Source organism: Trichoderma ghanense (genome assembly GCF_004382785.1).
Source record: "Trichoderma ghanense strain CCMA-1212 chromosome Unknown scaffold_6, whole genome shotgun sequence".
In the NCBI taxonomy this organism is placed as follows: Eukaryota; Fungi; Ascomycota; class Sordariomycetes; order Hypocreales; family Hypocreaceae; genus Trichoderma; species Trichoderma ghanense.
The window spans coordinates 150,430-164,695 of NW_027395669.1; the positions used below are offsets into that span (position 1 = coordinate 150,430).

At 57.4% G+C, this 14,266-nt stretch overlaps 5 protein-coding genes across 5 annotated transcripts; 2 read left to right on the top strand and 3 right to left on the bottom strand.

Moving 5' to 3' along the window:
- Nucleotides 1-1,045: 1,045 nt before the first annotated feature.
- Nucleotides 1,046-4,101, bottom strand: CCMA1212_005642 (uncharacterized protein; the record flags this gene model as incomplete). Its single annotated transcript, XM_073702896.1, has 5 exons — nt 1,046-2,452; nt 2,508-3,052; nt 3,110-3,289; nt 3,358-3,918; nt 3,978-4,101. 5 exons carry the CDS (start codon nt 4,099-4,101, stop codon nt 1,046-1,048), a joined length of 2,817 nt encoding a protein of 938 aa, XP_073558520.1.
- Nucleotides 4,102-6,154: 2,053 nt separating this feature from the next.
- Nucleotides 6,155-6,607, top strand: CCMA1212_005643 (uncharacterized protein; the record flags this gene model as incomplete). The annotated part of the gene is made up of 1 exon (XM_073702897.1): nt 6,155-6,607. The coding sequence occupies one exon, from the start codon at nt 6,155-6,157 to the stop codon at nt 6,605-6,607; it is 453 nt and encodes a 150-aa protein (XP_073558519.1).
- A 216-nt stretch (nt 6,608-6,823) lies between these two features.
- CCMA1212_005644 (uncharacterized protein) lies at nt 6,824-7,129 on the bottom strand (the record flags this gene model as incomplete). The annotated part of the gene is made up of 1 exon (XM_073702898.1): nt 6,824-7,129. One exon carries the CDS (start codon nt 7,127-7,129, stop codon nt 6,824-6,826), a length of 306 nt encoding a protein of 101 aa, XP_073558522.1.
- A 1,551-nt stretch (nt 7,130-8,680) lies between these two features.
- Nucleotides 8,681-10,293, top strand: CCMA1212_005645 (uncharacterized protein; the record flags this gene model as incomplete). The annotated part of the gene is made up of 2 exons (XM_073702899.1): nt 8,681-8,869; nt 9,469-10,293. 2 exons carry the CDS (start codon nt 8,681-8,683, stop codon nt 10,291-10,293), a joined length of 1,014 nt encoding a protein of 337 aa, XP_073558521.1.
- A 1,053-nt stretch (nt 10,294-11,346) lies between these two features.
- Nucleotides 11,347-14,247, bottom strand: CCMA1212_005646 (Urease; the record flags this gene model as incomplete). Its single annotated transcript, XM_073702900.1, has 5 exons — nt 11,347-11,667; nt 11,807-12,698; nt 12,762-13,948; nt 14,018-14,122; nt 14,227-14,247. 5 exons carry the CDS (start codon nt 14,245-14,247, stop codon nt 11,347-11,349), a joined length of 2,526 nt encoding a protein of 841 aa, XP_073558524.1.
- Between the last annotated feature and the right edge of the window lie 19 nt (nt 14,248-14,266).

Here is a 14,266-nt window from a genome sequence, read left to right on the forward strand (position 1 = left end):
CGAGGTACCCGTCCCATTGCCTGTATCGAACAGCCTCACGATCCCAGTGGGCAAACACGAGCGCAGAGATGATTCAGGTCCCTTGATCCGTCCCAAGTGGGATGCGCGTACATCCATGCTCGCCGTCGAGCCTCGATATTTGGTCCATGACCTTGCTGCTCACACATGGCGAGAGAGACGGACCTCGTCAAATTGTCAACGACCGACTCTGGATTAGAGCCCACTGGACATCTGCCCTATCTCTGCATTTACAGACAGATCTGCAGGCATTCGCGACTCTCATCTGCTAGCACTGACCTTGAGGCAATGCGGAATCTACTATAGCAGGTAGCCTGCAACGACAAGCGCCGCAATCCTTCGCATTCTCGCTCCCGACATTCTGTCAAACATCAGCGAATCGGATGGCCACAGGAGAAGCTTGTCTTGCCGACAGCATGCCCCCAAGCCACTGCCATTGGCCCTTGCCTAGCATCCTCATTCCCGTCGATGCCACGGAAGCGCCGCCGGGTGGCTTGAATTGCCAGAAACAGTTGGACGGATATCGGACTTCCTCCTCCTTATACTTGACCTCATGGGTTTAATCTGTAAACACACGACGTTCAATGTACCTACACTTCAAACAGGGTGACACTGCGTTACTTCCAAATCCAGACGTTTCTACTCCCCCTTCCTCTCATGTACGTTTTCAACCACATCCGCCTCCGTCACTGCCGGAAAGCTTTGACGGTGGGATGTGACGAATGCCGTGATCTCGCAATTGATTACAGTATGGAGAGGGAAAGGAAGAAGCATCAGGATCCGGATACAGTCAAAGCGTCAATACCTTGATCTATTATTGTCAAGTCCTCACGGCTCATTCAGGTTCAACTTCATGGTGGCGTGCCTTTTTACAGATGGGTATACATCACTACCAACGCCCCTCACCCACCCGGGCATTGGCTCTATCTTGAGTACCTAGCAGGCAAATTGCACCTTTGGTATCTTTAAATCAGAAGCCATATGATGTCCCACAGGGCAGCCAGCCTACCCACAAAACGCCACCTGACTAGAACCTATAACCACCGCTGTTACCGCCGCGATCTCGGGACCTGTACTCATCGTCGGCCTCCTCATCGTCGTCGTCGTCGTGGCGGTGGCCGTGTCGTCTGCCGTGGCCGCCCTCCTCTCGGGATCCGTATTCGCCGCCGTATTCGCCGCCGTAGCTGGCCTCTTCACGACGTCCGTAGCCACCGCTACCATAACTGTCCTCGTCGCGTCGTCCATAACCGCCACTACCATAGCTGTCCTCGTCGCGTCGTCCGTAACCGCCGCTGCCATAGCTGTCCTCGTCACGGCGTGCGTAGCCACTGCTGCCGTAGCTGTCTTCGTCGCGGCGTTCGTAGCTCGAATGATGGCGGCTGCTTTCCTCACGGTCCCCGTATTCCTTCTCTGATTCATCGTCAGAACTTCCACTCTTATGATGCTTGTGCTTGTGCTTGTGACTGTGACTGTGACTGTGACTGTGACTATGACTGTGGCTGTGGCTGTGCTTCTTACGGCTTTCATTGGACCCTCTGCTGTCGCTCCTGCGATGGCCATAGTCACCTCCGTAGCTGTCCTCCGTGGAGCGATACTCTTGGCGTTCGGTGCGCTGCTCATACGATCCGTAGGAGGTCTCGTGGGTCTCGCGCCTCTCTTCATAGCTAGAGCCGCCATAGCCTCTACCGCCGTACGATTCCTGCTGCTCAGTGCGACGATATTCGGATTCGCGTCCGCCGTCGGGACGGTAAGTCTGGCTGTACTCGGCTTGGCCGTATCGCTCTCCCTGTTGGCCATACTCAGTTTGTCGCTGGGTGTAAGAGCCATCTTGCCCAGTCTCGTAGCTGGTTTCTCTCCTAGTCGAGCCTTGTTCAAAGGCCCCTCCCAGGAGGCTCCCGGCCATGCCGCTAATGAGACCGCTGATAGGGTCACCTCCACTCGACTCCTCATGTCGAGACGAAGGAAGGTCGATTCCGGTATTCTGAGAAACAAATCCGGACAGGGCACCGGTGGCTCCTGAGAAGATGGCGTTTGCGGCTGCGCCGGCAATCTGGTCCTCAACGCCCTGGGGCTCGCCAAACTCCTTGCGCATCTTCAGCTTGCCTGCGCAGCCGTGGCCGGTATCGTGGACACCCTCCTTGTGGTTCTCGCCGTTGATGACGCCCCGCGGGGAGAGCTTGCGGCGATAGTCCTCCTGTTGCTCTTCGCTCATGGAACTCCACCACTCCTGGACGGAGTTGAAGATGAGCTGTCGCGCTTCGGCAGCACCGTCATAGCCCATTTCGCGCTGGGCGGGGTGGTGCATGACGCCGGTCACGATCCGGTTCAGCAAGCGATCAACGTCGACCGAGTCGTCGTCAATAGCTTCCATGATCTGCGGCACGACCCAATGGAGCATCCTGGCGGCAGTTCGGCCGGCAATCTCGTTGAGGATCTGTGACAACATTAGCCCGTGGAGCCTCGTCGACGCCTCCTGGGTGAGCACTTACGTTGGAGAAGTGATCCTTGGAAAGCATTGAGTGAGTGGGATCGGAAGAGTAGTCGTCGTCGAAAACAATGTGCTGCTCCTTCTTACTACTCTCAATGATCTCCGATGATCCGGTTTGCAGCTCGTTCCTGATCTGGTGAATCAAGGGAACAATGAAAGGAGCAATGATGGAAAAGACAAAGATGGAGAGCTGCTCCTCCAACTGCTCGATGACCTTGGGAAGGATGGGAATGTTCTCAATGGCGCCGCTGATGCTCTTCATAATGCTGTCGTGGAATTCGATGACGGGCATAATCTGCTTGTAGATCTTTTGGATATAGATGGTGAATTCTTCAGGGTCTCTGGGGGAAACTGGCTCGGTGTCCTCCTGGGCGGCAGCCGCATTGGACTGGATCTCGTCGAGCTTTTCTCCCTGGTTGTTATTGCCCAAGATGCCAGGGGGGAGATTGTTGAGCAGGCTTTGGAGCAAGCTAGTATCACCGGCCTTGCCTTCGTTGAGAGCTCCTTCGAGTTCATCGATTTCATTCTGAGTCAACTTGTCGGACACTGGGGGAGTCGTTAGCTGAAGGGTGCTACAAGACATGGGAAAGGATGTATACTCACCTTCACCGGTGACAGAGTGGAGGAAATCTACGCCTCCAAAGGTACCCGTGGTGATGGGATAGACGGAATGGCGAGCACCTTCCAGCTCAATCTGAGTGTTGCGGCCGACGTGGGGGAAGACTCCGCGCTCGCCCATTTCAATGAGCGCAAGCTCGATGTAGTTGCTGTGGGCGAAGAAGTCTTTGAACCAGTTAGAGATGCTATTATGCCCGTCCGACGAACCTCATGCAGTGGGATTATGGGCATACCTTCCAAGCAGTGCAGTCCAGTTCCCATCAGCCGCAGAGCCTCGTAGAGCTCTGGCTTTTGTCCCGAGCGCCTGTACTGGCGACCAAGCTCGATACATCGGCCAAACAGATTCCGGACGTGCTGGGCAGAGGTCATGATGCCGGCTCGCTCGTTGGCAATGTAGTTCTTCATTCCGGTTTCCGGGTCAATGGCAAGCTCGACGCTCTCGTCAACGGGGCCTCTCAGGCGGGGGTCAAAGTCGCGGGCATCGAGGCCTTCGGCATAGCCCTTGGGGTTGTCGATGTGGTCTTCGGGGCGGTAGCAGCCGAGACGTTCGGCGGTAACTTCGAACTCGGCGGAACCGTAGCCAAAGGACATGAAACCGAGGACGCAGAGGAGCAGTCGGATAGCCTCGGCAGAGACCATCTTGACGGTGGCCACGTCGATGGCCTGGGAGTAGTCGCGCAGCCAGTTGCCAAAGTAGACTCGCGCAATGGTCCGCTTGTTGAACTTTCGGCCTCCCTTGATGGCCTGGGCCATTGCCAGGGACAGCAGGGCATCTTCGATGTCACCGTGTCGCCCTGTGGATTCAAGAGTCAGCGACGAGAGGGACGCAGGAGAGCTCAGGCGGCCGACGTACAGTTTTGGCCCTCGACTTTGGAAACAGAGGCAATGTTGCCGGCGCCAAAAGCAGCGGCCGGCTGAACGAGGCAAACGAGGAGCACCAGCCCCAGGAGGAAGCCAGGCGCTCGGAAGTCGATCATCGTGGCACAGCTTCGAGGCTACAGGCTGGAGTCGTGGGTGCCTTGTGTGCTGCTGCACGATCTTGGAGCTGTCAGAACGAATAGATGCGAGGTGGACGGCGGAAGTTGAAGAGTATCGAGTTCTCTGGGCGAAGAAGAGGTGCGGCGAGCAATCAAGGCGAAGAAGTGGTGGAAAGGCGGTAGGAAAGGTAGAGAGAGATTGCCGGCGAAGGAGAAGGACTGGAGGAAAATGCGAGAGAGGGGCACAATAGGAGGGGCAGTGTTTGAGGCAGCCGTACGGGGTCACAGGCTGTTAGCAGTGCTACCTACCCACTGCTAAGGTTGGCATCATCCGGCTGCTATTCACACTGGCATCAGGGAATCGGCAGCATCAGCGTGTCGGAAGGGGTCTTGGCAGAAGCTCCAGAGACCAACCAGACGCGAGCCGTGAGTGGCCAGGATGCGTGGAAACCGGTCGACAGCAATGGTTTCATGCCGGCGCCGTTTCATGCCGCGAGGGGCTCAGGACAATGCCGGCAGCCTGGCGGGGCGGGACGAGGATACCTGGGCTTTGCTGGTTGGCTGCATAGGCTGATGGGTACCACTGTCGAACGTCCGCCACGCCTGTGGCAGACGCTATTTCGGCCAGGGGCGTTGATGGACACGCGACGAGGCGTGTGGGAGAAAGTAAGGTTACTTGATACTTTGTTTTCTCTAAAGCGACTACCGTACGAAGCGCGCGTCACAGAGAGGCAAATGCGGTTGGCTGAGGGTTTGCTGCTGATAAGATCGTCGTGGACGAGGAGCAGAAATGACGTTGAGTCGAAATACCCTACATGCCTAGGTACTTATTTAGAACACGTCGTAAAAGACACAGTACATTTGTATATACTGTAAGGCTGATCTCTGATCTATGCATAAGGTAGTGTGCATGTTGTATCATGACGTTGACGGTGCCCCGCCAAAAGGAAAGAAGAGAGCTTCTTCACCACTTGAGAAGGTCACAAGAACAGCTCCGTCCTTTGACGGCGGACAGCGAAGCGGGATGAACTCATTTATGTGTGTACAGGGAAGGCATAGACAGCCTTGTCAATGCAAACTGAACAGCCAAAGCATCAAAGCTGGAGTTATCCAGTGTGACGTATCCGAAGCAGGGATGCACTTCGTTGTCATGCTATATCGGACATTCCATGAAGAGTCCACCATTTCGATGTTATCTACAGGAGGACTATCAGCAACAATCACGTCTCAAAGCTTGGTAGTCTCGATCTTGCCCATGCATGTATCAGAGGCACCGAACTTTGGCTGGGACCCTTCACAGCGCTCAAAAGATCACTATGTACTTCCCTGTAAATCTTACTCTTCGTTGGCTGATCTTGTAAACAGCTCAGAAGGAATCTACTGTAACACTGCTAGGTAGTGGTATTGATGTTGGGGCATTTGGGTACACTTCTTGCTGGCCGCCTTTTGCCTTTACTCCAAGCCGTGGTGACTGGAGAGAAAACATCGACAAACGATTTGCAAAAAGCATCATACGTGCTTCGCTACCATAATACAGTAGTAGGGTACACATCTTGACCTAGGTATAGCATCTAACCTTATGTATAAGCCACTTATTGGTAGGTAGACCGAGGTAGAGGTTCTATCGACGATTGTCCATCGCAGATCGTCCAGGATCATCGAGGCTGTATGAATGTCATTCAGAAGCAGGCATGCTGTAGATGCCTGAGTTAGGGTATATTCACAATGAAACAATCAAGCCTAATAAACGACGGTGGTGAGAACATGAGCTACACGCAAAAGCCCGTATCGTTGAGCTGGAAGCTGTTTCCTGGCTCAGCACTTGGAAGAGCAGCTACCTACCGTAATCAAGAGTGCGGACAACATTGAACTGAACACATATTTCGGGAGCAATATGGCAAGCTCCAGCTCACACTGAGGACATTTCTCCAATATTCTCATTACGGGCGAGTTCGTGTTGTGAAGCTTTCGGCGGCTTTGACGGTGCTACAGGCTTTTCCAGCAGCGTACATGAAGCCGCATGTAAAGTTCATCGAACCTGGACGTTCTGGACATGGGCACAGGCGACGACAGCGGCCAAGCGTATGCTGCGCCCATTCCCTATACAGCGCAGCTTCGTCATGCCACAGCTCCCCCAACTGCTAGTTCTCACCACCAGAACAAATCTCAGCTTTCTGTAGCTCGGGCTTTCCAGCTGAAAATGAGACATGGAAGAGCGAGGGATCAGACAGCATCGAACGATGCAAGTGCGCGGCAGAGGCGGGGTAAATCGCCAAGTCCCAAAGGCACCCAGCGAATGCCCATGGCTCGCTCGCTCGCTGCTGATGGCAGCATGGACTCTTCTTCCAGCGGCAGCTGGACCAGCGAGAGCATGAGAGCATCAGCAACAGCAGCAACAGCAACAGAGCGCGGCATCAAACAGCAACAGCGCCAAAACCAGCGCTACAGACAGCGCGCGCACACACGAGCGTACACACGAGCACCGTCTTTCCCGCCGTCAACATAGACAGCAGACTGGACCGATGCCGAGTGCGCCTCCATTGATCACTTGCCGCTTTTAGGCGCTGGACCTCCTTGTCGACTCGAGTGATGAGGGGCATTCATCATCGTGCTGAAATGTACGCCACACACGGCGCCTAAAGCTGGTCGAAAAGACCGCTAGCATTCCGTCTGGGGCTTCAATTGGCTCGCGCCGTCAGGCGCTGTCCCAGTGTAACCAGCTCTACCAGAGACTGGAGGGTTGAGCACAGATCAACACGGCCAGTCTGAGTTGCTGAGGTCCCGTCCATTTCAGCGCATTTCCACAGGGACCCGACGCCATCGGGCGCTTCAGAGGGCGATGCGTACGGCATCCAATGATGTTGCCGGCAGGTGCTGCTGAATCACAGAGCTGGTGAGCCGGGAGCTTCAGAGGGTCGGCAACGGCACGCGGGCCGGCGGGGGCCAGCACAGGACACGCGCCGAGCTCGAATCGAACCAGTGGCAGGATGTGGTTGAAGAAAACAACGGCGACAGCAACGTCACTCATATTGAATCAACAAAAGATAGGATGAAAGGTAGGATGAACTGCCGTTGCACCAGGAGCAATAAGCGAGTCCATGTACGCACAAAGTGAACACATCATATGGACGTGTCAATTTGGTGAAAATGGAGAGCAAAACTGCCGGGAAAGAGCTCTCGTGCAGGTGGAGCGGCGACTGACCGCCCAACTGAGCTGCATCATGGAGGAAGGAACTAAGTCGCGGCTGTGCTGGATTCTGCCAGGTCGATGACAGCAGCTGCAGGCGATCGGTTCGTCGTCGGTCTTGGGGCAGGCTGTGCTCAAATTTCGACCCGGAGAGTGCAGATTGTACCTTGTGTGGTTGTAGGACGGGAGTCGAGCGTGCTGCTACAGTAAGATGAATCGATCGCTCCATGGCGACATGCGGCGTCTTGTGCTGATCGCCATGACAGCACAGTACGGGCATGTAGGTACAAGCGCCTGTTGGGCACGCGACCTCAGGGAGGCAAGCCGATGGGCGAAAGAGACCGGGAGCGTGCCCTGACGAGAACATTCCGAGGGGCTGCTGCAAGCGCTGTAATAGCACCAGACGTGCGTCTGTCGATTTGCCCCGGACCCTCGCAGGCCAGGTAAGAGCTTCGGCGACTCGATGCGACATCAAGCACCAGCTGCTGGAGCTCACACGCCCTCCAGAGGCTCACAGGCCCAACTGCTGAGGACAGCCCGAGGCAGCACCCGAGCTCAGCAGTGCGGGGTTTCGCTCGTCTGCTCAGAAGATCCAGGGCAGGGCCGCAGCTCCGCGGCCAGGACATGATCCAGCGGCCAGCCCAGGACGACGGGCGCTCGACAGCGTCAACTGGATCCCGTCAGGCCAAATCAGTTGCTCTGGGACCTGGTTGGGCTGATGGCCGCTCGCTGCGCAGACCTTTCCTGCAGCCAGCGCGCAAGGCAGCACGACGCTGCAGCACCATCGGATGCATGGAGAGCTGGAGGCAACATGCAGAACCTGGAAAATACATGTACGCGCCAGAGAGCCGTCAGTGGGTGCCTCTAGCAGCGGCCAAATCAGCGAGCCCAGGCCCTGAGAGTGGGAGCGGAGGAGGGGCGCGAAAAAAAAATGAGCAAAAAGTGAGCCCAGCTGGAGCCCAGGAAAAAAAACCGGCGACTGCTGGCTGGGCTGCTGCCGCTTTTGCGCTGATTGCGCGCCCCCCCAAAGGCCCCCAGCGCAGGTACTTATTGCCGCCACCGCCCACCACAAAAGCCCCAACCCCCGAATTTTTGTTTTTCCCCCGTTCTTCAGCACTCATCCATCCCCCCGATCCACCGCCTTCGACCTTCTCATCCCGCTATCCTTTAGATTGCCTCCAGCGGCCTTCCCTGAACTCACTGAACAGAGTTGCGACAGCGCATCGCCTCTCCAGCCCTTTGACAGCAAACGGCCTGAAAGCCAACGCAGCCTGCCAAACGCATAGAAACGCCCAGTGCCCGCCGCTCAGCAACGCGCCCGGGCTATTATTTTTCACAGAACCTTGCCCCCAGCAGCCTCGCCACCTAATTTTTTGGTCCGCCCTCGTCGCAATGCCTCGCCCGCCCAAGAAGTCCGCCGAGGATAAGGCCAAGCTGCCCGTGGCCGTCGTGCCTCCTCCCACCATGGTGCCCGCGCCCGTCGTCGCCGGCCTGCACCCAACAGTTGCTGTTCCTGGCCCGGTTCCCGGCGTGCCTCAGCGCGTGGTTGATAACGACAGTTTCCTGCGCGTTCGCGACTCAGTAAGTCACGTCTGCATCTCTTCTCTCATTTCTCACCCTTTGTCTGGCGTTTCAGCGCTTCCCCCAGTAGTTTGTCGAGATGCTGCATCTCTCTTTGCTGCCCAGTGGCGGGCTGGAGTGACGTCGAGTGAGCTGGTATCCCGTCTCTGTCTGTGTGTGTCTCGTGCGGCCAGTGCTCGCTTCAGGCATCGTGGAACGGTAGAGGACGGGAGGGAAAAGGCGCGAGGCAAGACGCAGGCAATTCCGCTCCTGTGCATCTCGACTCTTCATGGCAATACTCCACCTCAGCCGGTGACCTCTGAGCTGCGCTTCCCCAGACGCGCCGTCCAGCACTGCAAGCCCCTCCGGGCTTGTTTACGTGAGGTGCTCGCTGGGCCCCGCGCCTCACTGAGCCAGCACAGGCCTCAAGCCGCCTGAGACCGCCAACGTTCCTCCAGCTGGGGGACGTTGGAAACATCTGTGGCGGTTTTGGGGCGCTGAGGCATCACTAGCACTCCATCTTACACCTGCCATCACGGTTCCATGCTTCTCTCTCATCTCCTCCTTTTTCTCCTCACAACGACTCGATTCTCAAACATTGTGCTAACACGAGTCACCAGGCTGTCGGCAGACTCACCACCATCCTGGAGCTCCTGAGGTCCTTCACCAATGACTACATCCGCCAGACGAACCTCCTCCTGGGCGAGGGCACCGCAGAGGGTCCTCAAGGTGACCTCATCAACACCTTTGATGCCGCTGCCCAGCTCATCATGCCCATGCCCGACATGACTCCCATGGTCGAGGAGAAGAAGGAGCGCAAGAAGCGGACACACGACCCCAACGCCCCCAAGCGCCCACTGACCCCCTACTTCCTGTACATGCAGCATGCTCGGTCCATCATCGCTAATGACCTTGGTGCCGACGCTCCCAAGGGCGCCGTCCAGGAGGAGGGTCAGCGCCGCTGGGCGCACATGACTCCCCAGGAGAAGCAGGGCTGGAACAACGCCTACCAGTACAACCTGCGCCTGTACAACGCCCGTGTGCACTCCTACAAGAATGGAAACCCCCTCGCGAAAAACATGAACGATGAGGAAGCGCTCAAGTACGCAGAGGACTTTCACATTCCCATGCCGGAGATCAAGGACGCCTCCGCCCAGGCCGAGGTCCCCGTCAACGACCAGGATGCCATTGCCGAGCAGCTCCAGCAGGTTGCCGCCGCCACCAGCGAGGGCGACGAGATCGAGACGCCTGCTGCGAAGACGCCCAAGAAGCCTGCCTCCAGCCGCAAGCGCAAGACGGCCACGCCCGCTGCCGAGCAGGAGGCACCCAAGGTCGCCGCTCCCGCCAGCCCGGATAAGAAGCGGAGGAGGACGTCGACCAAGGTGGCCGAGCCCGAGAAGGAGGAGCCCAAGAAGTCGGGACGCAAGAAGACTAAGAGCACTTGAACGACGCCTCTCCTTGGCAGCTAGCAGCAATCATCAGTTGCTGTCTTTTTGTTTTCCCACGGTTGGCCCCGGGTCGGTCTGCCTAACAGGAGCGATGGTGGAAGGACATTCGTTCCTTATCGGTCGCCATCCTATGCATGAATCCATCGTTTTTTTGTGCCGACTACCATGGGCTGCGAAACGGACGTGCGCGAGGAGTTTGTCTGTCTTGTTTTTCTTTCGTTCGAGTTGAATCTGACTTGCTTTTCCCTTTTTTTGTTTTGGTTGAGAAGGAAATCATGATACCTCGGACGAAGAACGGCATGGCAGACGGAGGATACTTGTCCTCTTCAGACTTTCTCCTGATGCGAGTTTCTTTTCTATGCATCTCGTACTTGTGTTGGCCTATTTCATGGTATGGATTCAGGGGAAACGGCCGCCGTTACGTTCTCTCTCTCATTCCACCCTCTATATCTCTCGCTTCATTCCGACTTTGTTTTCCCCTCCTTTCAGCGCCCCGGGCATGGCGGTTCGTATAAAAACGGGTTCATAGGGCGTATAGTCTTGTTTTTACTTGTTTCCCCTCGTCGAATCTTTCTGGTTTTTTTCTCTTGCCCTGCTTTTGGGAGGAGGGCAACACAGCAAAGGCATTCGGATCGATTTTCTGTTTCTGAACTTCTATCCTGCTAGGTAGTTTCCCTGGTACTGAAGGCGATGGGAAACGAATGAGGGGAGGGGGAGAGGGATTTGGTAGGGTTGGGGGGAGACCGGGAAGGGGGATCCAAAGGTCGTGTGTATGTAAAGTCTTTTGAGCTTGTTTATTTTGGAACGGCCGAACTTTGTATGCGATGATGAAACCAATGATTTAAGCAGAATGACTCTCACTCTTGCCTTTTTCCTTTCTAAGCTATAACGGGGAACATGCGTTGATGAAATGAGTCTCTCAAGAGCGAAGACCAAGCACCAATTACATCCCCCTGACACATCAATGTTTGAGTACCACGACGAGTTCTCCGTTTACATCCGACGATATCATACTCACTACCAATATCCATTCAACAGCCTTCCCTGAATTTAAAACACATACCAAGCCTGCGTAAGCGGCAACGTCTTGGCCGGCTCGGCAGCGCACACCTTGCCGTCCGCCTCGACGACGTAGCTCTCCGGGTCGACCCTCATCTTGGGCATGGCGTCGTTGAAGCGCATGTCGCGCTTGCTCACGGAGCGGCAGCCCCGGACGGCCTCGACGCGCTTGCGCAGGCCGTAGGACTGGACGGCGCCCGAGTCGATGGACGCGCCCGAGACGAAGAGGACGCTGGTCTGGGGGACGAGGGGGGCGAACATGGGGCGGGCGATGATGGGCTGGACGGTGGGGATGGAGGCGTTGGGGTCGCCCTGGGGTGAGGAGGAATTTCGGTGGTCAGCTACTCGTTTCTTTTTGATAATAGGGAGAGGGGAGGGGGTTAATATAGAAAAGGTGGTGGTATATGGGGAAGAGTTGAAGGGGGAAAGGGGGGGGCGAAAGAGAACTCACCATCTGAGCCAGGGCAATCAGTCCGCTCTTGATGACGAGCGAAGGCTTGGTGCCGAACCATGCCGGATCCCACACCACCAGGTCCGCCAGCTTGCCGACCTCGACGCTGCCGACGAGGTGCCCAAAGCCCTGCGCCAGCGCCGGGTTGATGGTGTACTTGCTAATGTAGCGCTTGACCCTGAAGTTGTCGGCGCCCGTGCCGGCGTCCTCGTCCAGGGCGCCCCTCTGCGCCTTGTTCTTGTCGGCCGTGTTCCAGGTCCGGAGGATGACCTCGCCGCAGCGGCCCATGGCCTGCGAGTCGGAGCTCATCATGCTGATGGCGCCCAGGTCGTGGAGCACGTCCTCGGCCGCGATGGTCTTGTCGCGGATACGGCTCTCGGCAAAGGCCACGTCCTCGGGGATGTCCCTGGACAGGTGGTGGCATACCATGAGCATGTCGAGGTGCTCGTCGAGCGTGTTGTTGGTGTAGGGCCGGGTGGGGTTGGTCGACGACGGGAGGACGTACGGGTGCTCGACCACGGAGATGATGTCCGGGGCGTGGCCGCCGCCTGCTCCTTCGGTGTGGTATGTGTGGATGGTTCGGCCCTTGAAGGATTCGATGGTGGACTCGACGAAGCCAGACTCGTTCAGCGTATCGGTGTGGATCAGACACTGGACGTCAAGCTCATCACAGACCGTGAGACACGAATCGATGGCTGCGGGCGTGCTGCCCCAGTCCTCATGCAGCTTGAGGCCACATGCTCCGGCGGCGACTTGCTCACGGAGGGCGACGGGCGAGCTGTCATTGCCCTTGCCGGTGATGCCAACATTGACAGGGAGCTCATCGCAGGCTTGAAGCATCTGGCGCATGTAATTCTTTCCGGGGGTACAAGTCGTTGCGTTGGTGCCAGCACTGCAAGGGTCACGTCAGTAAAAGGGGGGTTGGCGCTCGCATGTCATCCCCTTGACAACTCACCTGGGTCCCACGCCGCCTCCAAGCAACGTGGTGATTCCCGACGCAAGAGACTCATTCGCCTGCTGCGGGCATATAAAGTGAATGTGCGTGTCGATGCCGCCGGCCGTGACAATCTTGCCCTCGCCGGCAATGACATCGGTGCAGCTGCCCACGACCATGTTGGGGGATACGCCGTCCATGACATCGGGGTTGCCCGCCTTGCCGATGCCCACAATGTGGCCGTTCTTGACACCAATGTCGGCCTTGTAGATGCCCGTCCAGTCAACGACGAGGGCATTGGTCACCACCATGTCCAGGGAATCCGCATCCAGGCGTCCGGTTGCCTGGCCCATGCCCTCACGCAGCGTCTTGCCGCCGCCAAACTTGCACTCGTCTCCGTAGACGGTGTAGTCCTTCTCGACCTTGACCCAGAGGCTGGTGTTTCCCAAACGGACCAGGTCGCCCGTCGTGGGGCCAAACATTGTGGCATACGCAGCGCGGTCCATCTGGAACGCGTCAGCGAGGGCGTCATCGGCCCCTGGCGCGGGCGTGTGCGAGAAGCCCGCCTGCTGCAGCTTTTCGACGATGTCCTTGACTCTCCACAGCTCCAGGCCGCCGGTCGCCATGTGGTTGCCTCCGCGGATGACCCTGTTGCCCCCGATTTCTACAAGCGTCACGGTCTTGGTGTCGCCGGGCTCGAAGCGAACCGAAGTGCCGGCCGGGATGTCCAGCCGGAAGCCGTAGGCTCTCTCACGATCAAAGTCCAGCTGCGGGTTCGTCTCAATGAAGTGGTAGTGCGAGCCGACCTGGATCGGGCGGTCTCCCTTACTCGTCACCTGCAGCCTGATCCTCTTGCGGTCCTGGTTGAGCGCAAGCTTGCCCTTGACGGCCATCACGACGCCCGGCCGCGCCGTAGCCTCGTACTCCTCGGGCGCCGCGAGGGGGAACAGGTCGGGGTCCGGGACGGGCAGGAAGCTGCCGTAGAGGGCGCGGGCCAGGTCGCCGTCGTCGGTGCGGATGGGATTGTGGACGGTGACCAGGTAGGTGCCGGTGGGAAAGGTGCCCTCGACCTGGATCTCAGTCAGGGTCGCGCAGACTGAGGGCTGGACGTGGCGGCGGCCGAGCATGGTCGAGCCGAGGTCCATGAGGTCAGCGACGGTGTGGTTGCCATCGCGGATGAGCTCCTGGAGGTTGTTTGCGATGAGGGCCTGGGGAGAGTTGATTGAGTCAGGCTATGTGTTGAAAGGCTCCCAGCTGGTGACGGGGATTTCAAGTACCGTTGCTTCGCTGTGATTCAGCTTGACGCCCCTGGCGAGTCTCTTCTGCGCCAGGAATCCCACCTGCGAGATGACGAGCTTGTCGAGCTGAGCTCGGAGCAATTGCTTGGTGGTTAGCCGGCGAGATCCACCAGAGCTACAGCGGTGCTCCCAAGGCGCTACCTATAAGGTGAGGCAGCTCATGGAGCTTCTTCTTGGTACACACACACCTCTTTGGGCACCAGATGCATCGTGTCACGCAGATCCCGC